At 59.6% G+C, this 26,401-nt stretch overlaps 1 protein-coding gene across 26 annotated transcripts in view; it reads left to right on the top strand.

Annotated features, from left to right (window-relative positions):
• Nucleotides 1-24,047, top strand: part of CACNA1G (calcium voltage-gated channel subunit alpha1 G) — a 61,934-nt gene extending 37,887 nt beyond the window's left edge. For 4 of the 26 annotated variants that reach the window (XM_045488393.1, XM_045488395.1, XM_045488391.1 and 1 more), the window contains 20 exons: nt 14-137; nt 1,792-1,860; nt 2,011-2,195; nt 3,108-3,234; nt 4,768-4,893; nt 5,519-5,608; nt 6,159-6,372; nt 8,247-8,300; nt 13,319-13,470; nt 14,203-14,312; nt 15,051-15,184; nt 15,470-15,540; nt 15,668-15,746; nt 15,841-15,962; nt 16,182-16,520; nt 17,168-17,311; nt 19,269-19,403; nt 21,142-21,319; nt 21,616-21,785; nt 22,972-24,047. In XM_045488393.1, the coding sequence (XP_045344349.1) occupies nt 14-137; nt 1,792-1,860; nt 2,011-2,195; nt 3,108-3,234; nt 4,768-4,893; nt 5,519-5,608; nt 6,159-6,372; nt 8,247-8,300; nt 13,319-13,470; nt 14,203-14,312; nt 15,051-15,184; nt 15,470-15,540; nt 15,668-15,746; nt 15,841-15,962; nt 16,182-16,520; nt 17,168-17,311; nt 19,269-19,403; nt 21,142-21,319; nt 21,616-21,785; nt 22,972-23,706 (3,358 nt within the window). In that variant the 3' untranslated portion in view covers nt 23,707-24,047. Of the gene's footprint in view, nt 1-13; nt 138-1,791; nt 1,861-2,010; nt 2,196-3,107; nt 3,235-4,767; nt 4,894-5,518; nt 5,609-6,158; nt 6,373-8,246; nt 8,301-13,318; nt 13,471-14,202; nt 14,313-15,050; nt 15,185-15,469; nt 15,541-15,667; nt 15,747-15,840; nt 15,963-16,181; nt 16,521-17,167; nt 17,312-19,268; nt 19,404-21,141; nt 21,320-21,615; nt 21,786-22,971 lie in introns of those variants that run through there. The other 22 variants (XM_045488413.1, XM_045488411.1, XM_045488407.1 and 19 more) reach the window with 15 other exon arrangements.
• The last annotated feature ends 2,354 nt before the right edge of the window (nt 24,048-26,401 follow it).

Here is a 26,401-nt window from a genome sequence, read left to right as displayed (position 1 = left end):
CGTCTCCGAACAGGTTCCGCCTCTTCTGTCACCGAATCATCACCCACAAGATGTTCGACCATGTGGTCCTTGTCATCATCTTCCTCAACTGCATCACCATCGCCATGGAGCGTCCCAAGATCGACCCCCACAGCGCTGTGAGTCACCAAAGACTAAACTTGGTGGCTGTAGGCTTCCCTTGCAACTGGTACCCAGGCTTGCCTCCTGTGTCCTTCTCCTGCCTCTGCCTCCATTTCCCTCCTGTGATGCACCAGCCCAGCTCGGGGAGTGGGGCCCTGCTCCTTACCTGGGTGAAAAGTGAGCCCCGTTGCATCCTGGCTATTTGCAGACAGCACGTTCTCATGAGCCAGGCACTTGTGGGGCCCAGCTGGGTGTGAGTCGGCGAGTGTCAGCGTGATGGGAGCAGCAGACTGGCCCCGGCGGGGCTGAGTGTCTTGCTTCCCCTGCTTCCTGCAAAAGGGCTCGGTTTTGCCCACGACCTGTGCGCTGCTGGGGGAGACGTCCTGCCCAGCCTCCCCCATGGGCAGTGCAGAGTAGGGGAGAGGGAGCTGCTGCCCTTTGCTCCTCTGGGTCCTGCCAGATCACAAACACGTAGGTTTTCAGGGGGGACATTGGTCACTTCTGCTTGGCTATGAACCTGCTAGGCCCGCTCCGAAGGAGAAGAAGGGCCAGAGGCCTGCGTATCTGGACCTGCTCCCAGGGGCCTGACCTCTTCAGAATGAGTGCAAGTTGTTCTGGCCGCTGTCTCCCCCAACCCGGGCATCATAGTCCCCGCCCCAGACAACGGTGACCCCTCATGACATCTTGCCGCACTTGCTTGGAGTGGCCCCCCCACCCCTCCCCACCGCCTCCCACACCGCCGTTCAGATTTCGGCGTTGCTGGGCTTTGTTTTTTATTAGGGTGGGCTCCAGCCAGGCCCGGGTGGGGAGGGAGAGACCCTTTTGAATGGAGGGCAGGCCTGAAATAGGTGGGTGAGGAGATTCCCCACCCCTGGGGCTCGTGCAGGGTAGAGCGAGGGCAGCTGGTCACATAGGCCCCTGGTCGGCCTTCTGCCCAAGGTCTCGCTGCAGGGCCTTCTGTCATTGTCACCACATCTTCCCCTCAGTTCCCCCCCACCCCCCCGCCGTTCCCCGCTTCTCTCTTTCCCTTTCTCTGTTTCTTGCTCTCCCTGACTCTCATGCTCTGCGCGTTGCCTCTCCAGGCCTCTCCAGCCCTCTCTCGGCCACCCAGGGAGGGACTCAGCCTATAGATATCAGGGGACATGGGTCGCCTTAGGGATGTACAGCCTCGCTTGCCCTGTGGCTCCATTTCTGGGCCACACAGCAGGAAAACAAGTGCAGGCAGAAGGGCGGAGGGTAGGATGAGGGGGGTCAGAGATCAAGGTAAACCCTGCCCCAGTTTTAAGAAGGGAATCAGCATAGGCCTGAGATATGGGGCTCAGATGAGAATTGTTGGGGGAACGTTTCCCCTTCCAGGCCATTGCGGGGGCGGGGGTGGGAGGCAGTGCTGTTCCAGGGCAGGGGTGAGACTGTTCAGAGCTGAGAGTCAGGGGGGCCTGGCGCTGGCTCTGTGTGTGTATGTGTTAGAGAGACAGAGACAGAGACAGAGACAGAGAGACAGAGAGAGGGAGGAGGATTCTGGGAAGAGGAGATTGCCTGCCTTGTTGGGGAAGGTGGGAGTCATTGTCCTGAGTCAAACGTTGGAGGCAGTTCCTGGCTTCTGTGTGCAGAGCAGCCCTGGCTCACGAAAGGAGGTCCTAGTGGGCAACGCCCGCCTGCTGTCTCTTGCAGGAACGCATCTTCCTGACCCTCTCCAATTACATCTTTACCGCAGTCTTTCTGGCAGAGATGACCGTGAAGGTGATGGGGGGTCGGTGTTGCTCCGGGGCTGTCTGGTTCCCAGGGCCGGGTTGGTGGTGGGAGGGGATTGGAGAGGTTGACCACAATCAGAGGGCAGGCCTGGGGACCGCAGGGAGGCGGCGGCCACAGTGATGCAGTGGGCGTCCCCAGGTGGTAGCGCTGGGCTGGTGCTTCGGGGAGCAGGCGTACCTGCGTAGCAGCTGGAACGTTCTCGACGGGCTACTGGTGCTCATCTCCATCATCGACATCCTGGTGTCCATGGTCTCCGACAGCGGCACCAAGATCCTGGGCATGTTGAGGGTGCTGAGGCTGCTGCGGACCCTGCGCCCACTCAGGTGAGCCCCCAGCCGTGCGTCCTCCTCAGGGACGCCTCCAACAACTCCCTGACGGAGCGAGAGCCCCACGTGCCCCTGCTTCCTGCCTCTGACCCCCCACGGGGAACCGTGTCACCACTGGGCTCAAACCATGGCCCCAGGAGTTTCCCCCCCTTGGGCACGCCCCCTCCACGTGACATACTCCCCACGTGACATACTGCTCAGGGCTACCATGCCCCTGACCTTGTGCTGGGCACAATATAAGAGGCCACAGGCAGGGCCCTCGTATCCTTCAGCTGGAGCTGTGCCTTGGGTGGTAACGTCGGGGATGACCATCCTCCCCGGTGAGGTAACAGACTCCTTTCCCCCCCCTTCACACACCTTCACACGCCTCTCAGGGACCACCCACCAGGTAACGCCTCTAGCAGGGAATCTGCTTTCTCGGGAAACCCTCCCTCAATCACCCGCCACCCCGCTGTCAGAACTTTCCATGGATGGGGACCGTACTGACAGACTAGCGATGCCTCCCTGGCTGGGATAATCCACCTCCCACCCCCTTCCCCTCCTTGCGTGCACCCTCCATGATCCCGGCAAGTCAACCTCCCTGTCCCCACGACACACTGCATCCCTGGGTAACACCTCCCTCGGGTTGAGTCCCCTCCCCAGCCCCATCAGGTGATGCTTGGAGGTCTGGGAGTGGAAGGGAAGGTGGGGGAGGGGAGGTGGGGGTGTCTGCGTCCCGTTTTGAGACACTAGAGGCGGGAGTCCCCATGGCGGGGATCTTGCGAAAAGAGAACTGCCCAGGAAGCCAGAGTCCAAGATGGGGGACCCGTGAGCCCAGATGGGGGGTGGGGGTGGGGGGGCAGCAGGGCAAGGGACAAGGGAGCGTCGGAGCTGAGGGAACCCGTCTTATTCCCCCCCCCCCCTCCCCAGGGTCATTAGCCGGGCCCAGGGGCTGAAGCTGGTAGTGGAAACGCTGATGTCCTCGCTGAAGCCCATTGGCAACATCGTGGTCATCTGTTGTGCCTTCTTCATCATCTTTGGCATCCTGGGGGTGCAGGTTTGTGGGGGTCTGGGGGCCAGGTGTCAGTGGGAACCTGAGGAGTGGCCTTCCTCTTGGAGGAAGACTCCAAGTCTGAGACTCCAAGCAGCTGAGACTCGAGCTGCAGCTGCCGTCTTTATTCCAGAAAGGAAAAAACAGGGACACTTCCCTCGAGGCCCTAGGCCTCAGGCCCCTTTGCCTCCTGGGCGTTTTTGCAGAAAACTAGGAGCCTAGAAGAGGTCCCCAAAGGGATGAGGGCCTCAGAGAGGCTGCTGACCTGTGGTAGCTGGCGCACTGCCCTTGCCGCCCCCCCCCCCCGCCCCCCTCACACGCTGCGCTCTGGAGCGCAGACGCTGTCCTGGCCCAGTCTGCTCCGGGATCCCCTCCCCTCCTTCCCTGCTTGAGCCGAGTGGGCCGCAGGCCAGGCCTGGGGATCCAGGGCCCAGACAGCTGGGCCAGGTTAGCGGCGGTGAGCTGGCAGGCAGGAGGGTGCAGACCCCAGACGAGGCAGGAAGTGGGGGCTGCTGGGGGAAACTTGGCCTCCGGCCCAGGGAGGAAACTGGCTTTGCCTCCACCCCAGTCTTCCAGAACCCCCTGGCTCCAGCTGTTTCAGCTTTAGGGTAGACAGCTGGCTGTCGGGGCAAGCGGGGGAACTCCTGGGTGGCTACCGCCCCCCACCCCCCATTCCTGTCCTTTGGCTTCCTGGAGTGTCCTCTTTGCCCCGGGGAGAGGGCTGTTCCCGGTTTCCTAGAATTCTCTAGCCCCAGGGACCGGGCTGGGGTACACTCGCCAAAGCTGTGTGGTGCCCCTTCCCCTTCCTTCGCTTCCAGCCGGCCTGGGTGAGCAGAGGCAACCCTCGTGAGCCCGGTCCTGGGCTTTTCCAGTGGATGTAGGTCCATCCTGAGTCGCTTGCCCAGACCCCCTGGTCCTCCTGACCCTCCCATCCCTTGCCCACCCACAGTCATAGCCAGATGTGTTCTGGAGTGAGGGTGAGCTTTCCAGTCAGAAATACCTGCGTTCAAGCCCCCTTTCTGCCACCTACATTCAGCCTTAGTGAGTGAATTTACTCCTCTGAGCCTCAGTGTTCCTCATCTGTAAAGTGGAGTCTATAATACCTAGCCTGCCCCCACCATTAAACCAGGCCCCCTCCCCCAGAGTATCTGGTTCAGCGGGTCTGGGGTGGGCCTGAGAATCTGCATTCCTAGCGTGTTCCCAGCCGCTGCTGTTTGCTGGTCCACGGACCCCTCTTGGAAAACCCCTGGCTTCACCCTTTGTAGAAAATAAATAACTATTCCCCTCCCGCCAGCCTTCCTCAGCACCTGCCCTGATGACCTTTTCTCCTCTAGGGCCTCTGCTCCCAGGAGCCCAGAGGAAGGGGTGCCTGGGGGGGAGGCTTCTGTCAGTGTCTCCCTGACTTGGTTGAGCACCCTGTCCTCACTCAGGGTGTGCCCAGAGCTCTTTGGCCCCGGGGCTTGTGTGGGGGAGGAAGGGCTGGTGAGTTCCCATGGCCACAGCTCACTTCGCTCTGTCTCTGGGGATGTTTGTGCCCAGCTCTTCAAAGGGAAGTTCTTCGTGTGCCAGGGCGAGGACACCAGGAACATCACCAACAAATCGGACTGTGCTGAGGCCAGTTACCGGTGGGTCCGACACAAGTACAACTTTGACAACCTCGGCCAGGTGAGCTCCATGCTCCGGGGTGGGCGTGGGGGTGGGGGTGGGGGCGGGGGTAGTAGCAGGAGTCTGGAGGGGACACGGGCGCATGCGGAGTGATGCACGCAGGGCAACTGACTTGCCAGGGTCTCAGCTTCATCAACCGGCTAATGGGTCATAATGGTATTTCTTCGGGGGTTTGTCGTTAAGGGTGCGATGAAATGATGTGTGGATTTGCTGAGCATGGGACCGGCCACATCTATATTCTCGAGATACTGCCTTTGCTTACTCCATATTTGGAAAAATGGAGAAATGTCGAAAATGAAATGGCTCACTCCCTCTTGCTGGTTTGTTTCCCAGACCCAGCCTGGTTTTGCTTTCTGGATTTTCCAGGGCTCTGGTGTCTCTGGCTCCTCCTGGCTGAGGTCAGAGGGCTTGATCGTCTTCCATGGCTTCTCTGGCTTCATACCAGCCATGGAGCCCCGGGACAGAGAGCTCTCCTAGGGCCCAGAGTGTGTGTGATTAGGCCTGACCTCTGAAAGGCTAGGGTCCCCTGAGCTGCTGCCATGAGGTGCTTTGGGGACAGGTGGTGGGTGGTTTAGCCATACATCTTAGGTTTCACATGGTTTCTCCTCCCCCACCCCGCCCCAAGGCCCTGATGTCCCTGTTCGTGCTGGCCTCCAAAGATGGCTGGGTGGACATCATGTACGACGGGCTGGATGCCGTGGGTGTGGACCAACAGGTAGGGCTGAGGTGGGCAGGATCCATCTTTGGGCTCGGGTCACTCAACAAGGCACGATGGGATGCAGGCACAGGACAGAAAGAGGGCAAGGCTGATCGGCAAATTCCATCAAAGAGGCATCGCCCCATTAGCCGAGGCTTTGACCGGTAGCCTGAGGGCCATATCTGGGCGTGTTGTATTGGATTGCAACATGTTTACACTTCTTTGAATTAGTAGCAAACATTTAAAAATTGGTGGATTTCATGTGAAAATCCAGAGTTGGGCCTGCTCAGAAGTCTGAAGATCTGGGAACACAGGGCTTGCACTGCCTCAGGGCAGGAGTTAACCTGGAACCGAGCAGCCGGTGCCTCTTTGGGGTAGAACATCTACTCTCTACTTTGCCACAGTCCCCACCCTTCCCATTCATTCGCAGCACCTGCTGGGGCCCCGTAGCTAACCAAGTTTGCAGACCTTGTCTCAAGGAACCCGGGCTGTGGGGCGGCACCTGAGAAAGTCAGGTCTGACGTATCCCCGCCTGATGCCTCCACCTGTCCTTCCTGATCCCCACCAGCCCATCATGAACCACAACCCCTGGATGCTGCTATACTTCATCTCGTTCCTGCTCATTGTGGCCTTCTTTGTCCTGAACATGTTTGTGGGCGTGGTGGTGGAGAATTTCCACAAGTGTCGGCAGCACCAGGAGGAGGAGGAGGCCCGGCGGCGGGAGGAGAAGCGTCTGCGGAGACTGGAGAAAAAGAGAAGGAGTAAGGAGAAGCAGATGGCTGGTCGGTAGTCTTTCCACATCTCTCTGAGTCGTGCTTGACCTTGGCCTTGTGACTGCAGGGGACCAGGGGCTGGGGCTGGGGGCAGGGAGAAGATGCTCCCACCGCCCCCTCCTCACCTCCTTCCCCTCAAGAGCATGTCAGCCTTTAGAGCACGCATGAAGCAGACCAATTCGGCCCTGTGGGGGAGGGGAGCAACCCCCCACCGTGGGGGGCTCCCCAGGTCTCAGCATCGTACTCCTCAGACGAGATGCCAGGTCGAAGCTGATGCATGACCTCTGCCAGCTCGTCCCTCAGGGGAGCCTTGCAGGATAAGGATCACCCTACTTTGTCGCTCGCCCAGAGATCCAGGGATTGGCCCAGGTGCCAGATGGGTCTGCTCCAAGGTTGGGGAGCGAGCACCTTGACCCTGTGCCTGCCTAGTGTCTGTAGCTGCTGAGCAAGGCCTCGGCAGAAACTACAAATTCACAAGCGGCATGAGAGAACCCCAGACCCACTCTCTCCTTATCTCCAACAAAAGTCCCTGGCTTCCTGGCTGTCTTTTTTTTTTTTTTGGCCAAGCCTGGGGCGGGGGCGGGGCGTGAAAAATCTCTCCTGGCTCAGGGAAGGTCTGAAGTTATAGGGACTCTAAGCCTTCGACCCCTCAGCCCCCTCACCTGTGATCTCCAACATCTCTTGGCTTGGGCTGGGGGAGGCCCCCATCCGATCCCTCCTCATGCTCTTACGCCAGGGGTGGGCCAAGACTAACGGGAAAGACACAGATTCCGGGAAGGATTCCAGAGAAGTAACGGGCGCGGGAGCCCCTTTGTTTCTCCAGGTGTGTCTGCACCTGTCTCCCTGTCTGCAGGGTTCCTGTCCGTCTGTCTGGTACTCAGTAATCTCTGTGACTCTCTCTCTCAGTCACTGCCCACGTCTCGCTGAGTGTCTTTCTGTGTGGGTTTCTCTAAGCCTTTGTGTGTCTGTCTCTGTTTGGTCTGCGGGGTTCCCTTCTCTGCACCCTTCCTTTCACACACCGCCTTCCTTACGCCAGTAAGATGTGTGCAGTGCTCTGAGCTTTCCCTTTGGTTTGTTGAAATGTGAGTACTACCAAATGGGTTAGGGGCTGTGGTGCCCCCCCCTCTACTCTCCCCGTGGCTCTATCTCCTGCTACCTGGGGGAGACACCTGGAGCGAGGGGAGGGGGTGTGGGAGGGTGGGGGGGGGGACGGGCAGGGGAGGGACAGAGCCAAAGCTCCCTGTGCGAGGGGAGGTGGGGGCTGCTCAGGACCGAAGGCGAGGAGATACTGGCCTCCGGGCAGCGGTGGGTGGTACGGTTCTCCACGTCCCACGTCCTCAACGCCCGTGCCCCAGGCCCCTTGCTCAGCTCTGGGGTGGGGCCCCCCCGCTGGGCTCTCCGTGTGGATGCCTGAGGCTGAGCCGGCACACCACCCCCAGCAGCCACGCTCCCACCCCTGCTCCATCGGCCCCACCCCTCCTTGCAGTCTGCCTTCTCGGCAGGGCATCTGCACATGGAATTCTTTTGGCAGGAGGCACTTGTGGTCCTGCCTGACCAGCTGGCTCCCCTTCTGGGGTCTGTAGCTATCTCAGGTGGTGCTGAGGCCGAGGCACGGGTAGGAGTGGACGTCTGTTCTGATGACGGGCTGCCTGCCCCTCGCCGTGCCTCCGTCCCTCTGCCCCTGGGCCCGATTGCTCATCTTCCTCAAGTGCCCTGGCCCCGGAGTTTGGGGCTGGACACTCAGGACCCGCCAGCCATGCTCAGCACACCCCATTCATAGGCGGAGTGAGGGTTGGAGCCAAGGGGGAGCGAGCTGCTTCTAGGGGGCCCTGCCCAGCCCAGCTGGTCCGGCCAGTGACCAATGTCGTGTTTCGTTCTTTTAGATCTAATGCTGGACGATGTAAATGCTTCCGGCAGCTCCTCCAGCGCGGCGCCAGGTACTGCGTCTGGGGTTGTGGGTTCCAGGGCGAGGCCCGGGGGCAGTCAGGCCGTACCTGCCCCCAGGCCCGCCTCATGCGTGCTGGGATGTCCTCTTTGCTTCCCCCTCCCCCCCATGGCTCATTGATTCCATCCTCTTGGGGCGAGGGAGTGAGGGTCCCCGGGGCGCCGCCGGGCTCTGCGTCATCCTATAGGCCTGTGCTACACCGGCTGGGGGCTGAGGGCCTTGCACGCCCCTTCTTCTGACCCCTCGTGGCGGACCCTCCTTCTCCCGCAAGGCTTCCCTTGGGCCGAGCCACCCAACCCCCCTGCTGCCCGGTCCCGCTCCCGCTCCTCCTCCCTGTCACACCGTTCGATTATTAGAGCTGCAAATCTCGCCCGTCTCCTTTTGTCTGAAGGGAAGACTTTGATCCAAGCAAAGCAGGATGAGAGGAGCAGAGAGGGAAAGGATTTGTTTTAAAAATGTAACGATGAATAATTGAACAGACTCATTAAGAGTCAAGTAATCGCGGTGGCCACGTCATCCCTACCAACAGCAGGATGGGGAATCTGAGACCTGAGTTGGCCACAAGCTTCTCGCCCCTAAAAGCCAAAGATTTGGGAGTGAATTGGGTCTTTGTCTTTGAGAGCCGTGCCCCCCCCCCACCTGCCCCCGCCGGGATGGCTTTGGTCCTGCTCGCCCTCCCCTGGTCCTCTGGCCGCTGCCTCCCCCAACACGGGCCCTTGACAGAGGGTCAGAGGCTCGGAGACCCCGTGCCAGGCCGCGGGGCCTTGTCACACCCTCTGATGTCTTCCCCAGGTGGTTCCCAACCTGTTCGTCCTCAAGGGCACCCCTCATCACGTCCTCCAGCAGATCCCACATTTTAAGAGACTTGTCTTTGAAGTTACGAGCACCTTCAGTAATGACCTTTTTTCGCTGTTTTTACTAATCAGAGGCACATCTAATTGCTAACCAGAGCTTCTGAGCTGCAGAGGGTTTCACACTCAACGGTAGCAAAGAAAGACCATTTTGCCATCAAATTAGTCCGTGGGGCCTTAACACAGGCCTATGTATGATTTCTTTTAAGCTTTTAGAAATATTGAAAAGAACGTTAAGGACCCCCATGTGGCTGCCTTCTCAGGCTGCAGAGGACTTGAGACTTCAGGCTGGGAACCGCTGGGCTGGGACTTTCTCCACTATTCTGTGCTTCCCCAGAAGCCAGACCCCGGCAGACGCTGCCCTCTGGGTGCTGGGCTACCTGATCTGTGGGGGCTCAGGGACCCCCTGAGCCTTGTTTTGGGAGGCCATCCCTGAGGGTTGATGTCTCCTGTCCCCATGATGCCAAGCTATGGTATTTGTCATTGAGAGACCATCTGTCTGGGCGCTCAGGAGGCTCTTGCCGATTCGTAACTATTTGCCTGGGTCCCATGTCTCTGTGTCAGGCTGTACTGCAAATTCTTGATGTGTTAGGGGTGAGGGAGGGCAGGAGGAAGTACCCTACGGGTTTTCCCTTACGGGGTCACCTGGCCTGCAGGCCGAAGTGTCCACACATACACATTTACCCCAACACTGTCCTGGCGTGGGGCTGGCCCACAGAGGCTTCTCCACCAGGAATTAACACGCTCAGACCCTCTTGGGCCCAGAGCTCCTCCCAACACACCCATTCGATGCCCAATACCTTTGTTACCCTCACGCTGCACCCCCATTCCAGTCACATTCCGCCATGCGCCCGTTGGCACATACAGGCATATACCCTGATGACAATAGCGTGTCTTACCTTTCCAGCTGGTAATGAAGACTCAGAGACCCTTAATAGGGGCTCAGATCACCCCCATCCCTCTTTCCCAAACCTGGTGTTCTGTGTGGTCGCCGGTAGAGCTTTTCAAACTTCCGTGCGTGTAAGAATCACCTGGAGAACGTACTAAAACACAGATGCTTGAGCACCGCCCTAGAAATTCTCATGGAGCGGTCTGGGGCAGGACCTGAACGTCCGCATTTTCAATCGGTTGCCAGGGGACGGTGCTTGGTCTAGCCAACTGTGTGATGCCCCTAGTCTGGGGCAGCTGGAATCAAACCCCCATGCACCACACCTCCCGGCCAGCGCCGCTCTCGCTCTGTGCCACTCCCAGAGGAGGGGGCCAGCCAGACCCCAGGGAAAGGCAGAAGGGAAGCGTCCTCGATCATCAGGGGAATGGGCCTGACCGGGCACCTGGGTCCAGCCCAGCTTCCAGGCGAAGGGAGGGACTGGGGCCACCGGCTGATCGGGTGACCGCTCCCCTCAGCCACCTGTGGCACCTGCGTCCACTCACCCTCTCTCCTTCCGCTGGGACCCAGTGATCAGGCCTGGCCACAGCAGCTGAAGGTGTGGCCTCTGCCCTAGGGGGCCTGTGTCCCTGGGAGGGACCCCTGCCTTCCGCCTACTCCCTGTCACTCTTCCTTGCAAACCCTCTGCCCTGGCTGTGCCTCGGGCTCTACTAACTACCTGCGCCTGCTGCCCTCACTCACAGCCGTGCTGTCCCTGCTCCTCTCCTGGCTCTTGCCCTCGGCTGGGGGCTGGGCAGTCCCGGAGGTGCCCTCCTCCTACTGCCCAGCTCTGCCATTTTCTCCGCCTAAGGCAGCTCGTACTGGTAGGGGGCATGGAGAGGGGCTATGGCCGGAGCTCTTGGAGCAGCAGACCTGCCCAGGGCTCTTCCAGGAGGTCTCTACTTCTCTGAGCTCAGGCAGGGGGGTGGTATCATCCAAAGCCTAACAGCGAGAGCCTTCGGGCAAACTCTTCCAGGTCTAAACCCACCAGGCAGCTGGCGAGGGATTGGGGCTGGGAGTTCGGATCCTGGCTCCGTCACGGCCTCACCATGTGCGGACAACCCACTTGTGCTGGACCTCGTTCTCTCCCTCTGTAAAACAAAGGGTTTGACCAAGGACATGCTGATCAGATTGGCCCTGGGACTCTTTGGACCTGTGCTCTGAAGGGGGATTTCTGGCAGCCTCGGCATCTGCTGGTCTGGGGTTGGGACTGGGGCTCGAGCCGCAGACCTCAAGGGCCTGGCACCTGTCGCTACGAGCAGATGCCCGGCCTCAGCCCTGTCCCCACCTTTCCTATGGGCTGCGGGGAGGAGGGTCCCAGGCTAGTCCCAGCCCACCTGCCCTCAGACAGCCAGAGCAAGGCCAGAAGGCAGAGGTGGTGACAGCAGCCCCCTTCAGTTTGGGGCTGCTACCTAGTCAGGCTAGGGGGACAGGGGAGAGGGAGACTCTCCCCACCTCTCCTCTGCACTATCTTAGCTAATAATGGGGCTAATAAGGAGCTGCTTTTTCTAACCTAATTGTATTCAAACATTTTAGTTAATTCTCCATTCATATTTTAGCATAATAGGATCGGGTGCTCTCGGCACTTATGGAGATTAATGCAGAGACAGTGTTCCAGCTGCTAAGGCAACGCAGGGCGATTAGCGCCCTCTGGTTCTTGTGGGTACTGAAGGAAGGAAGACGCCCGGCTCGCCGGGTCCACCCTCCACAATCGCAGTGTGGATGACCCGTGGCCTCATGTTGTCCCTTGTCCTGAGCTTCTCCACCCCCACCCCGTCCTGGGGATCAGGAGAGCCACCTGAGCTAACAAAGCCACAGTTGGCCGGCCCATCTCCGAAAACGAGATGATGGCATAACCCACGCTGTGGTGTGCCAGAACATTCGGGACTTCCGGCCTCTTGGTTATCCACACATCGAGGCCGATGCTGGAGAGTGGCGTCAGGCGAGGCTGAACGTGCAGCTCTTGGGCACTCTTCTTCCTTCGGCCTTGGGTGGGAGGCCACCCCCTGGCCACCCCCCAGGCCACCCTCTGACTCAGTTTCCCTCTCTGTGAAATAGTCCTCTGCATGGGGAAGGACACTTATAACTGAGCTGGCCCGGACCCAAAGCTTCCTGCTGCCCCTGAGCCAGCCACCCCTGGCACCGGCCTCAGAGGCGGCAGCCCTCGCTGGCTGGCTTCTGCCCTAGACGTTCTGAGGGGGAAGGGCTGTCTGGGACCTGAGGCTGCCCCAAGCCTCCCCACGGGGAGCCTCTTCTTTCTTTGTGGCTGCCTGGGAGACCGATCTGTCAACCGCCTCCAGATGACATCTATCCCCAACTTGGCCTGGCCTTTCCTCAGCACCTGGAGGAGGGGGCCCCCTGCCATCTTCTGCCCCCAGATTCATTCCGCCTGCTTAGCAGGCCAACCTTCTGGCACCATGATTTTATAACTAAGTGGTTCGCTAATTACAAGAGAAATATGCCTCTGACAGATCTCAGACAGTGCTTCCAGCCCAGCCTGGAGCCTGATGCTAGCCTGCCACTCGAGAGCAGGGCATTGCCTCGTTAGAAACTGGGTGAGTCCTTCAGGTGGAGCCCTCCCACGTGAATCTGGGGAAGAGCAGAGCCCCGTGGCCTCCCCTCTGCCCCGCACCCCCCCGTGAGGGCACCGGAGGCCCAGGCCCCTGCCCCTCTGGAGGCCCTCAGGGCGGGTCAGCGCGGCCGGCCAAGAGGATGTCCAATTTCCAATCTCCGGTGTTATCTCCAAATCCCAACTCTGTGTAATCTGCTCTGCTCCCCCTCGGGGGGCTGAGCTTGAGAGCAAGGGCCTTTGCCTCTCTGCTGACGGAGCTTCCTCTGAGCCTGATAAGACCGGTTGTTTTTCGTCTTACCGATCTGGCCTTGCTGCGGAACGCCAAGTCAAGGGCGTTGCGAGGGGCCGGCGGATTTGGGAGGCTGCCTTGGGGAGGGGGCTCACCTGGTGTCTAATGTGGGTGGGGAGCTCTGCATGTCCTGACCCCTTCTGCACCCAACTGTGGCCAGTAGAACAGACGCTTGGAGGGCAGACGCGAGAGAGCTCCCCCCGCCCCCGCCCCGAGGAAGGCGGTGTGTGGAGGGCGAGGATGCGGATGATACTGGAATGTTTCAGCTCTGGCATTAGAGGCTGGCGGCTGTGAGGGACTTGGGTGGAGGGGGCGCAGCGGGCAGGGGCCCGACGGCTGCTCTGCTCTCCCCCCCCACCCCCCGCCCCACCAGAGGCCCAGTGCAAACCCTACTATTCAGACTACTCTCGCTTCCGGCTCCTCGTTCACCACTTGTGCACCAGCCATTATCTGGATCTCTTCATCACGGGTGTCATCGGGCTGAATGTGGTCACCATGGCCATGGAGCACTACCAGCAGCCCCAGGTAGGAGTGAGTCCTGCCTCCAGCCGTGGGACTGCAGGCTGAGGCTACCCCAGCCCGTGCCAGGGGACCTCGGGCAAGTGCTGGGCACCCTCTTGTACACCTTGCAGTGGCCCCTGAAAGTGGGTATCATCTTGGTTTTACAGATGAGGACACTGAGGCTCAAAGAGGTTAGTCGACTACACCAAGGTCCCGCAGCTGGGAAGTAGAGGACCTGATTTCTTTCCCCGACAAAATATTTATTGAGTGCCTGCCACGTGCTTCCTTCTTTACCCTTTGAGGGTAAAGAAGACAGACCAGTGAAGGCCAGTGTCTGCCCTTCTGGAGTTTAGATTCTGGTGAATGTCCAGCTCTAAACTCACCAATGATCCTGCCACTCCTCGAATCAGCCACCGTCAGCTGTCCTCCAGGCCTCAGTTTCCCCATCTGTAAAATGGGGATGTCGAATTAGTAATGCACAAGGCCCTTTCCAGGTTCTAGCCTTCTGTGGCCTCCAGCACGTTCTCATGTGGTCTCTTCACCATCCCTCAAGGAGAGAGATCCTTTAGCTCAAAGTTTGGCTCATGCATGTGAACGAGGACCCTCTTCTGTCCCGGTGTGGTGGCCAGCGGCCCCCTTAGACTCACCTGTCTCCCAGATCTCGGAGTGTGATGGAGGGGGAGGGGCAGGCATCACCCCTGGGCCTTAGGAGGCCCTGCATAGACATCCCCGCCCCCCCCCCCCCATCCCTGCCAGATCCTGGACGAGGCCCTGAAGATCTGCAACTACATCTTCACCATCATCTTTGTGTTAGAGTCAGTCTTCAAACTCGTGGCCTTTGGCTTCCGTCGGTTCTTCCAGGACAGGTAACAGTGAGGGGTGGGGGGTGGGGGGTGGGGGGGAGTGGGGAAAGGGCATGTCTCCCAGGGAAATACCTGAAAACCTTTCTGGACTCCTGAGGTTCAGCCTCCACGCTAGGACCCACCCAGGGCTGATGGCGAGGGGGAAGGGGGGGCCGTCCAGAGCCTGGGAGACGGGAGGGAAGGGAAGGAATTTGACAAGACAGGGCCTGGGGGCCATTGGCAGCTGGAAGTCCATGTGGCCCAGACTGGGGCTTAAGAGCACAGAGCCTGGAGCCAGACTGCCTGGACCGGATTCGGATCCTGGCTCTCCCACTTAGAAGCTGGTGACTTGGGGTAAGTGACTTAACTTCTCTGTGTCTCAATTTCTTCATCTGTAAAATGAGCGATAATAATACTGTCCGTATCACAGAGCTATGAAGATTAGGAGTTTTTTTTTTTGTAAAGCCCTTAAAACAGTGCTTGGCACCTAGTAAACAGCATATAAGTGCCAAATTAAAAAAAAAAAAAATGAACGAATACACATGGAAAGTAGAGGTCCTCGAGCTAAAGTCTTGGCCCCACCCGTGCCACCAACGGGCTGTGTGACCAGGGTCAAGCCATGCCTTCTCTGCAGGATGGGGAGGCGGGACTGGCTGACCTCCACCCTCCTTTCTGCAGCCACTTGTGTTACTTTGACTGCCCCCTCCTCCGCGGTGCCCCCGGCTCCCCCCCACTCAAGGAGCTGTGTCCTGGGCTTTCCAGGTGGAACCAGCTGGACCTGGCCATCGTGCTGCTGTCCATCATGGGCATCACGCTGGAGGAGATCGAGGTCAATGCCTCGCTGCCCATCAACCCCACCATCATCCGCATCATGAGGGTGCTACGCATTGCCCGAGGTCGGTGCCCACCTTCTTGCCCGCCACGCGCCTACCCAGGGGGAGATAGCAGGGGTCAGCTCTGTGGCTGGCCAGGGACTTTGTACGTGTGTGTGTGTGTGTGTTCCCATGGGTCTCTCTCCCAGCCTTTGACAAAGGGGAGGGTTGGGGGGCTGGGCCGAGGTAGGGCCCTGGCGGCCTGGCTGGCCATCCCACCAACCCCAGCCCCCACCCTGGCCCTGGCTCCACCAGCTGTGTGGCCTGGGACCCAGCGGGGCCCGCTCACAACTTTGTCCTGTTCTGCAGTGCTGAAGCTGCTGAAGATGGCCGTGGGCATGCGGGCACTGCTGGATACGGTCATGCAGGCCCTGCCCCAGGTAGCTGGAGGTGGGGGTGGGTGGGAGGGGTCCCCTCGGGGCGAAGGGGGTGCTTTCCAAAGGGAGCTCAGGGAAGCTGGCTGGGAGATCCAGTGGCACCTTTCCCATTTCTTTTCCTCTTTTCCAGGTGGGGAACCTGGGACTTCTCTTCATGTTGTTGTTTTTCATCTTTGCAGCTCTGGGTGTGGAGCTCTTTGGAGACCTGGGTGAGTCGGGGTGGGGAGGGCAGAGGAGTCGGGGCTGGAGGCCCCGGGGCTGCTGCACTAACTCAGCCCTCTCTCTCCTTCCCTCCTCCTCCAGAGTGTGACGAGACGCACCCCTGTGAGGGCCTGGGCCGGCATGCCACTTTTCGGAACTTTGGCATGGCCTTCCTGACCCTCTTCCGAGTCTCCACAGGTGACAATTGGAATGGCATTATGAAGGTGAGGGCGCACCAGAGCCGTGTCCCCCCCCCCCCCCTCCGCCCCGCCCCCTGGCTGGCCCTGGCCCCAGAGACACGGTCCCACACCTGGAGCCCAGATTCCCCGGCAGGATGAATTCCTTGACCCCGAATGAAAGCATGTGACCTTCTGTCCCTCAGGCGGAAACATTCCGGGACTCCCTCTCCCCAGGACAGTGTGTAATGCTTTCTCTGCCCCCAGGACACCCTCCGGGACTGTGACCAGGAGTCCACCTGCTACAACACGGTCATCTCCCCCATCTACTTCGTGTCCTTTGTGCTGACGGCCCAGTTCGTGCTGGTCAACGTGGTGATCGCCGTGCTGATGAAGCACCTGGAGGAAAGCAACAAGGAGGCCAAGGAGGAGGCCGAGCTGGAGGCCGAGCTGGAGTTGGAGATGAAGACGCTTAGCCCGCAGCCCCGCTCGCCTCTGGGCAGCCCCTTCCTCTGGCCCGGGGTGGAGGGCCCCGACAGCCCCAAGCCCGGTGCTGCAGCCCACGCTGCCGGCGCGGCCTCGCGCTTCTCCTTGGAGCACCCCACGGTGAGCCAGCAGCCACCCCTGCCGAGAGGGGTGTGGGGTGGGTCCAGGTGGGTGGTGCGCAGGGAGCGGGCAGGCAGCGTGGCAGACCCCGGGGCCCCGCCTGTGTCCTTTTGCCCCTCCTGCTTGGATGCTGAGGGATGAGCGGTCCCTCGCCCGCGCCCAGACGGTGGCTGCGTGCGCTCGCAGCCTAGGGGCCGCCCCGGCAAGCCCCCAGCACACCCTGTGCCTCCGGCCCAGCCGACCTCCCCTTCTCGGCTCTTAGGTTCAAGGCTAAGTTTTCTGTTTCCTTCCTGTTTCTTTCTTACCCTTGCCCGATTACCAACCTCTTTCCTTCCCACCCTTCCACCTGCCCAATTCCACCTCTCGATCCTTTCCCTATCTTTGCTCCCCTTCTCCCTCTCTCCTCCTGAGCTCTTCTCCTCTCCGGCTCCCCTTCTCCTTCCTCCCTCACCTCTCTTCCCTACATCCCCTCCCCTCCCCCTTCTCCTGTCTGTCTGTTGCTGGCGTGTGTGTGTGTGTGTGTGTGTGTGTGTGTGTTACCTCTTCCTCCTTTTCCCTCCGTGTCTCTCTTCAATCCCCTGCCACAACACTTCCCATTGTTGCCCCTCTGATCCCCGCTCCCCTCATGGGCTGGCCCCCCCCCCCAGGACAGACAGCTGTTTGACACCATATCCCTGCTGATCCAGGGCTCCCTGGAGGGGGAGCTGAAGCTGATGGAAGAGCTGGCGGGCCCTGGGGGCCAGCCCTCTGCCTTGCCTCCCGCCCGCAGCCTGGGCGGCTCCGACCCGCAGGTTACCGTGCCCCTGTGCCGTGCCGGGCTGTGCCATGCTGTGCTGTGCTTCTGGGGAGGCGGGGGTGTTTCCTGCCCACTGGGTATCTGGAGAAAGAGCAGCCTCAGGGCCTCAGTTGAGCTTTGGGCTCGGCGGGAGGCAGCCAGGGGTTCGTACAAGTTGAGATCAACCTCTGGAATACATATTTGGAAGGTAGGGATGCTAAGGACCACACCTCTAGGAGTGAAGGATGGCTAGAGGAGGGGCTTGCGGAGGGCATTTGTCAGAAGGAGCCTGGACCAAAAGGAGAAGAGAAGAGGGCAGGGCAGAAGACAAGCTGGGAGTGGGACCTTAGTGGGTGGAGGAAGCGAGGTACCAAACCCAGGGGAGAAGGGCTTTGGGGGGGTCTGCAGGTGGCCAGGGGACCCATTGAGGGATATATCTTAGGCCACAGTCTGCTGCTTTCCTGTGTCCAGCACCTACCCCCAAAGCCTCTGTTTGGTGGCGTTCTGAGCCACGGAGCCCACTAGACGTGATGAGTGCCCTCAGTAGACAGTGGTTTCTGACCTGGCCCTGAGAGGGCCTGGAAGGTTCCAGCTGTGAGTGGATTCTGGGGACCTCGCTGTGAAATAAAACTGGGTGTCCTGCCTCAGCCCAGCCCCTTTCCACAGCTCATGCATGGTTTTCTCCCCCAGTCCCATCTAAACGTGGCTTTCCTGCTCTCTGGGGCTCTCCCACCCACCTCTTCCCCACCTTTTGACCTGTCTGGTTGCCCCTGACCCCCTCCACTTGGCAGAGCACCCTGCCGTCCCTCCTAGGTCCGGGGTCAGGTGGTGCAGGGAAGACCTCAGTAGACCTGGAGTGGAGGCAAAGAGACGGGTGTCAGCAGGACATAGAAAAGCCTAGAGTTCCACAGGCCCTGTTGGGTGGAGGGGAAGGAAGGCAGGCTCCCAGTACCTGGGACACCTACCTGTAGCCTGACTCCAATGAACAGAGACCCTCACATAGAGAAAGGACCCTGCCTCTAGGGGTCTGCCCTTGGGATTCAGTCTCAGATAGGCTATAGGCGCTTCAACATGGCAATGACCTAGAATGATCAGTGAGAGAGCACATCCCTTCCCAAGGCCTCTCATCCTGAAGGAGGCTCATGGGGCAAAGGTACAGGGAAAGAAGAGGACGCAATGGGGTGATCGGGCGGTTGGTTCATCTGGGAGGGATGGCTCTCCCCTCCCCCAGGCACTGAAATCCCCCTGCAGATCCCTGGTGAGCCAGCCAGTTTGTGTGGCGGCAGGAGGAGAGCATCTCCCAGAACCCAAGCTAAAGAGGGCGGGCAAGCTGCCGGCAGGCGGAGGAGGGCCCAGGAGGGGAGAAGCCAAAATCTGGGGGCAGGCCAAGTCCTGCCAGGCTTTTGGAAGCAGAGAGAATAGGCAGAAAACAGTCATCAGATTGGCGGCTTTGTCCCCAGCGCCCCCCACGCGGCTCTGTCTGTGCCGAGAGCAGAGAGAGGCGCTTTGCTGGCCTTTCTTCATTTTTTTTTTTTTTTTCTGGTATCATCTTTATGAGAGTCGAAAGCCTTCCCTTCTCCCCGCTTCCTCTCTTGGTGGTGGTGGTGTGGGAGGGGGCTGTTAAGGTTCCTGGGGTATCTTTAGAATAAGTTTCTGCTTCTCCTGCTTTGTCAGTGTTTGCTCTGGCTCTGGCTCTTCGGTGCCTGCCGCAGCCTCCCTGATCCGAGTCGGGGGGGGGGGGGAGGGTTCAAAGTGGGGTGGGGGATGCACTGTCAGTTTACTCGGGAGAGGGGTGGGAGAGAGAAGAGAGGCCTTCCCCTCCCCCGTGCTTTGTGGAAAGGGGGAAAGGGGGGGCCTGTGTGTGTGCACGTGCGCGTGTGTGTGTATGTGTGTGTGCGTGTGTGCACGCATGCACGCGCGAGCGGGTGCTCTGTCCTGGTCTCTAATGCCTGATCATCTCTCTCCCTGTCTAGATCCCTCTAGCTGAGAGGGAGGCTCTGTCTCTGACGTCAGAGATTGTGTCTGAACTGTCCTGCTCTCTAGCTCTGACGGATGACTCTTTGCCTGATGACACTCACACACTCTTACTTAGTGCCCTGGAGAGCAATGTACTTACACACGCTCCTCACTGCACCCCCCCCCCCCCAGCCTCCCCAGGGGCTGGGCTGGCTGCAGGGCTCCAGATCCCTCCCTCCTCTCTCTTGGCCACCAACCGGCATCAACCGGCATCTTGGCATCAACCGGCAGGCAGTTAGTGCTCCAGGCTTTGATGGGTCTTTCCGGGTCCCCACTGTGGACCAAGAAATGAGATGAGATTAAATTGGGGCCTCAAGGGCCCAGGGGCGCAGTTGTGAAAGAGTTAATCCCAACACCCAGGAGTAGTAACACGGCCCTCCGAAACAGAGGTCAGCATCAGGCAGCTGACCAAAGGGCCCCCCTCGATGTAGACCCAGTCTCTGTGTTTGGAGCCTACGCAAGCCAGCCCTTCCCCTCCCCGCCCCCCTCCTTCTCGCCTACCTGCAACATGAGCCATTTCCCTCCACGTAGTGGCTGAGAGCCTCATACCTCTCTGCTGCTATCACCATGCCCTTCTGTACCTGGGGGGGCTGTCCCTGTCTCCTCTGTCACTGTCCCTGTGTGTCCCCGTGTTGGGGGGGGGTGTTCTTTGTGTTTGGACAGCTTCTTTACCCTTGCCCAGCTCCCTTTCCCCTTCAGACTGTGAGCAGCCCCCTCCTCCCTGCCTGCCCCCTCCTCTGGGCACTTAAGAAGAGACAGGGGCCCCTTCCCCACAGCAGGGCTCGGCTGCGACAGGGTCTTGGCCACAGGCTGGGGGTCCCTAGGGGTCTTGGGGTGGCTGGCAGAAGTGGAGCCTGGAGCCGAGAGGGGAAGCAAAGGATCCAGACTTTTCCAACCGTCCCTCCTGGGGTGCTTAGCTGGCGGGGCCTGCGTGGAGACAGGAACCCTCCCGCCTCTCTGAGAATTAGGAATGGAAGGTACAAGGGACCCCAAGGAGGAAAGGGGTCACAGGGAGATGGAGAAATCTTCTGGGAGCACACCTTGGCTCCCTCCAACTGGGGTCAAAGGCAGATACCTGCTTTTCTTTGAAACAAATTTAAAAAGCCCACTCCTACCCCCAATCTGTCCAGTAAGGGAGGACCTGAAGCCGGGATATTCAGACCTTGCCCCCCACCTCCCATTTGCCCCCTGCCAGAGCCGCTGAGTAATTAAAAGGTGCGGGGCCACAGGTGGGTGAGCCAGCTGACACTCTCTGGTGTTCACCTGTCATTGAACCCACATTAGCCCAGCTCCTGCCCCGCGCTGGGTCGTGGGGTTGCCTTAGAGAACTGGATGGTGAACAGCCTCTGCTCTGTAGGCAGTCCTCGCTCACTGGGCAGGTCCTCCCATTCCCCACCCCCACCCCCACCCCCCCAGCACTTGGATAGGGCGTGCTTTTCGCTTTTCAGCCTCCACTGTTCTGCTCCAAGGCCTCTTACGGGGGCCCTGAGAACCATCTCTTGAACCACCTGCCGGGCTGGACCTGGGGGCTGCTCTCTGTTTTCTGGACACCTTCTCACCCCTCCACCATCCCCACCAGGAGGCTCTGAGATGATGCAGTATTGGATAGTTTTCTGCTTCCTTGCTGTGCTGGAGGGCTCACCCATGTGTCTGCCCCCTTTCCCCCCACCCACTAACTCATCCCATTACCGCCCTGTCGGGAGGGTGGGGGGAGGGGGCCAGAGCCTGGGGGCGCTTCTGCTTGCTGTTGTCCAGCTCTGCCTCAGTTAGCCAGTCCGGATATCTGGGTGCCCCTCTTTTTCCCACCTCCCTCCCCTGTTCCTTTTGCAGATGGAGCCCCACCCTGAGGAGGTTCCCCTCGCCCTGGGACCAGACCTGCTGACCGTGCGGAAGTCTGGAGTCAGCCGCACGCACTCTCTGCCCAATGACAGCTACATGTGCCGGGACGGGAGCCCTGCTGAGGGGTCCCTAGGACGCAGAAGCTGGGGGCTCCCCAAAGCTCAGTCAGGTACCAGGGCTCAGGCAGGGCTGCTCGGCTCGCACAGGGAGACCCCATCCTTGCCTAAGCCCACTCCTGACCTGGGTGGGAGGGGCACTGAGGCAGCAAAAGAGGTCTCTCCGAACTCCCAGGGCCCCCCCGCCCCCCGCCAGCCCGTGGAGAGTGGTTGTCAATCCAGGGCGAGGGGTCTGCGGTGAGGGGAGAGGCCCCGATGGGGGAGGGAGAGTGGAAAAGAGGGACTGGGGTAAGAGCCAGGCCACTGACCTGCCAGCTCCTTCCTCTTCTCCTCCCCTCTCTGCCCACAGGCTCCGTCTTGTCAGTCCACTCCCAGCCAGCAGACAGCAGCTACATCCTGCAGCTTCCCAAAGACACACCCCACCTGCTCCAGCCCCACAGCGCCCCCGCCTGGGGCACCATCCCCAAACTGCCCCCACCGGGCCGCTCCCCTTTGGCTCAGAGGCCACTCAGGCGCCAGGTAAGCAGGTGTGGAGAGGTGGGCCAGGGCCCCGGGGCCGGCCTCTCCGCTGGGAATCCTGGGCTGTTGGTGACAACCAGGTGGCCACTTTTCATTCTTCCAGCAAACGTTTATTGTGTGCTGACCGCGGTCCAGAGGCAGTTCTAGGTGCCGGGGGCACGGTGCCTGGCAAAGCAGAAGTGGTCTGTGCCCTTCTGGCATTTGCATCCTGCTCCTTTCTTCCACTGAGGAGGGCTGGAGACCGGAGCAGGCCACGGTGGCTTAGGGACACAGGTCGACTTGGTGGGAGAGCCCAGGTCTCTGGACTCCCTTTCCCTGGCCCAGAGTTGCCTTCCAATGATTCTCTGTACTTCTAGACTTAGCCACGGGACACAGGGCATGTTTTGGGTATCTCCACCTTTGGCCAAGCCCGCGGCTCCCCCTTCCCGGGGCACAGGGCCGAGGCTTATGTAGCCAGGTGAGGCTTGTCTGACCCCACTGTGACAAGGCCACGGCCCACACCCAGGGTGCCCTCGTGTGTAATCCTGGCCACACGAGAATCTGCTCAATGCCATGCACTTGAAACAGGCACGGTCGCCACCCATTTTACAGAGTTTCACCGAGCAGCTTCTGTGTGCCAGGCACTGGGGACACAGCCCCTGCTCTCTGGAGCTCCCAGTCTGACGTCAGAGACATAAATGCCATCAGACCATTGCAGCAATCGCTCACAGCTGCTGGGATGCTCACGTGTGCCGTGCAGCAGGGAGCAAAGAGGAGGAATGGGTTAGTTGTAACGTGGGGATACGGATTGTCAGGCACCGTGTCACAAGAGGACCTGAGCCCGTCAAGTTGAGGGGTGCCTGTCATTCGAGAAGGGCATTCAAGGCCAAAGGAATAGCCTGTGCGAAGGCCGGGAAGAGTGAAGGAGCCAGCTGTGCACTAGAGCTGGCCCAGTGCGTTCTGGTGTCCCGAGGGTGGGGAGCTTCAGAGAACGATTCCTGCAGGCGTGGGGGAGGGGTGGGGGAGCAGGCATGGTGGCCCCCTTCTCCCAACAAGAGCAAACGCTGATACTCCTGCTTACGGTGGGCCCGTGGGGGGGGGGGGAAGGCGGGGGTTATCCGGCTTGGGGGTGGGGGTGGGGGGAGGTGGGAACAGTCCATGGGGGAGCGGAAGCCCCTAGGCTGAGCTGTCCTCCCACCTCGCGCAGGCAGCAATAAGGACTGATTCCCTGGACGTTCAGGGCCTGGGCAGCCGGGAAGACTTGATGTCCGAGGGGAGTGGGCCCTCCCCGCCTCTGGCCCGGGCCTCCTCCTTCTGGGGCCACTCGGGCACCCAGGTACAGCCGCAACCCCGCCGCCAGAGCAAGACCTCGAAGCACATGCCCCCGCCAGCCCCCTGCCCAGGCTCCGACCCCACCTGGAGCGAGGGCCCGCCAGAGACCAGGAGCAGCTTGGAGCTGGACACGGAACTGAGCTGGGTTTCAGGAGACCCCCTGACCGTGGGCAGCCAGGAGGAGCCCCCATCGCCACGGGACCTAAAGAAGTGCTACAGTGTGGAGGCCCAGAGCGGCCGGCGCAGGCCCTCGTCCTGGCTGGATGAACAGAGGAGGCACTCCATTGCGGTCAGCTGCCTGGACAGCGTCTCCCAACCCAGCCTGGGCCCCGACCCCTCTAGCCTTGGGAGCCAGCCTCTTGGGGGGCCCGGAAGCCGGCCTAAGAAAAAACTCAGCCCGCCTAGTATCTCCATAGACCCCCCAGAGAGTCAGGGCCCTCGGCCCCCACTGAGCCCTGGCGTCTGCCTCCGGCGGAGGGCTCCGTCCAGCGACTCCAAGGATCCCTCGGCCTCCGGCCCCCCTGACAGCATGGCTGCCTCGCCCCCCCCAAAGAAAGACGTGCTGAGTCTCTCCGGTTTAGCCTCCGACCCAGCAGACCTGGACCCCTGAGTCCTGCCCTACTCCCCCATTCACCTTTCTCCACCGGGTGCCAAATCCTAGCTCCTCCTCCTGGGCTATGTTCCTGAAAAACCTTCCATACGGACTCCAAGGAGGAGCTCCTCCCCGCCTCAGTGGCGCTGGGAACCGGCGAGCAGAATTTCCAGAGCGTTGAAAGCAGCAGCCCTGGTCACCCTGGCTCCGGGCAGAGAGAGACGAGAGACAGAGAGAGAGAGAGAGAGAAAGGCCAGTGCAGCTGAGGTTCCCAACACCAGGAGCTACTGGGAGAAAGCAATACGTTTGTGCAGAATCTCTATGTATATTCTATTTTATTAAATTAATTGAATCTAGTATATGCGGGATGTACGACATTTTGTGACTGAAGAGACTTGTTTCCTTGTACTTTTATGTGTCTCAGAATATTTTTGAGGCGAAGGCGTCTGTCTCTTGGCTATTTTAACCTAAAATAACCAGTCTAGTTATATCCCCTCTTCTTGCAAAGCACAAGCTGGGACCGAGAGTGCATTTCAGCCCTGACGGTGGCCCATCTTCAGCGGAGAGCGGGGACCATTTTGGAAACTGTAATGTAACTTATTTTCTCCTTTAACCTCGTCATCATTTTGTGTAGGAAAAAAAAAAAAGAAAAAGAGAAAAAGCAAAAAATAAGATTTTACAAATGAAATGGAACCTTTTTATATATACATACATACATATCTATATCTATATCTATAATAAAGTAATTTTCCAAAATAAAAAAGTTAATCACGGTCCAGAGTGAAAGCGAAAGGGACAGAGTTAGGCATTTCCAGGTGGCACTGGACAAAGACCCCCGGAGCTGGGGAGTGGGCAGCGGGCAGGGAAGGGGTCAGAGCTGCCTGTGTGTGTGTATAGGAGTGTGTGTGTGTGTGTGTGTGTGTGTGTGTGTGTGTCTGCGTGTCTGGCTGGCTGTCTGGGGGAGAGAGAACCTAATCCTCCCCCAGGAGGGCTGCAACCTTGCAGCCTCACCCCCCAGGGGCAAGGGAGGAGGGAAGCCCCTCTGCCTGGTAGGAGGCTAGGCAAGCAGGGTTTACTGCTTCTACCAAAGCTTTATCGCTTCCTCTTAGCCAGGCAGCAGCTCTGTGAATGTGAGTAGTTCCAGATTAACTCTTATTTCTGCTGACAGCTATCAGCCCCACATTGAAAGCTGGAAATTGGCATAATGAAGCTGTTTTGGTTAATGGGGCCGACTGAGACTGGGGGAGGCAGCCTCAGCCGCTGCCAACGGGATCGGTGGGGGAGGGGGCAAGCGCGTCCGGGTTTTCCTTCCCCAGGCTTCAGCCCCCTTGACCTTGGAGGTCTGGGCGTTAGCCTCACGCCTTGGGAGCCCTGCTGACCCGCACCGTGGGCACTGCTCCATCAAGCTGGCAATGGGATTAAGCTGTACAAACAAAGCGGGCTGCTCCCTCCCGAGATGGAGGGGGCCAGGAGTCCAAAGGCCACCTCCCGGTGGAGTCGGGAGGGCCAGGCGGCCAGGCTGCGGAGTGCGGAGCTGGACCCCTGGGGGGTGATGAATGAGCGCCATCAAGGTGATTACATGGTCTGCCGCTGCCTGCCCAGTGGGAGCCAGCGGAGGGGGGGGGGGCAGGGGCTGGGAAGGCAGGCCAGGGAGGGAAGGCGGAGAAGGGAGAAGGAGGAGGAGGAGAAGGGGGAGAGGAGAAGGGGCTATTATTGGTGTGGCCCAGAACCTCCTTTCTGGTGCTGCCTTGGGGCAATACTCTCTTGCCTGGAACCCTGAGCTAAGAGGCAGTGCCACAGAGCCAACCGCAGGCTCAGCCAGCCACCCCAAACACCCACCTCAACCCCACCCCCTCATCCCCAGCACCTTCAAGCCCCAGGACCCTTGGAACCTCAAAGGCAGCTCCAATGGGCTGGGCAGCCCTCCCTCAGCAACCCCCGCCCCCACCCCGACCCTGGGATCAGGGTGCGGAGCTGCTGGACGGATGAGCCTGGAGGCTTTGGCCCATCCCGTATTTTCTAAGGTGGCGAAAGGTTTTCTAATTGCTCTTCTGGACAGAAATGACACTACTCCTTGAAGCAAGCAGGTTTTATCCTCTTGGAGTGTGCAGTAGTGTGGAACTCTTGTCCTCTAGCCTCCTTGGGTGGAGAGAGGGGGGTGCTTATGGGAACTGTCTTTTTTTTTTTTTTTTTTAAAGCAAAACTGTACCAACTTCCTAGACTTTTGTCACCTAGGTCTGCAGATTAAGCTTTTATATATTTCTCGAAATCTGTAGCTGTCTATTCCCTAATGAGGGTGGGAGATTTGGGGGAGGGGGCTCTGGGGTCTTTTTGCCTTCTAATGGTTGGAGGATTCTGGGTCAAGGTAAAGCCAGAGAGCTTGGCTATAACCCCCTCTCCTCCATCCAAGGCTTCACCCTAACCCCTGCCCCCCCCCCCCGGGAGCCCCCGGAGTCAACGTGGGCATTTTCGGGGACAGAATTGTGGCCTCTCCCCCAACAATGTAAAATCTTTATCAACGATGGAAGCTGATGTGTCTCATTAAAAGTGGAAATAATAACACTGCTGAATCTTATTAACAGTAGTAATGATGATGAGGCAAACCTCATGACGCTTGTCCGGATGGTTCTATCTGCTCTAGGGTACAGCAGGGACTGGAAGAGACTGAAGGAGGCTGGGATGGGGGGAGGAGCTGGTGGGGGCAAAGCAGGTC

The sequence above is a fragment of the Leopardus geoffroyi genome, chromosome E1 (genome assembly GCF_018350155.1).
Source record: "Leopardus geoffroyi isolate Oge1 chromosome E1, O.geoffroyi_Oge1_pat1.0, whole genome shotgun sequence".
Taxonomy (NCBI): Eukaryota; Metazoa; Chordata; class Mammalia; order Carnivora; family Felidae; genus Leopardus; species Leopardus geoffroyi.
The sequence above is the reverse complement of the archived record's forward strand: the minus strand, read 5'-3'. Positions and strand labels throughout refer to the sequence as shown.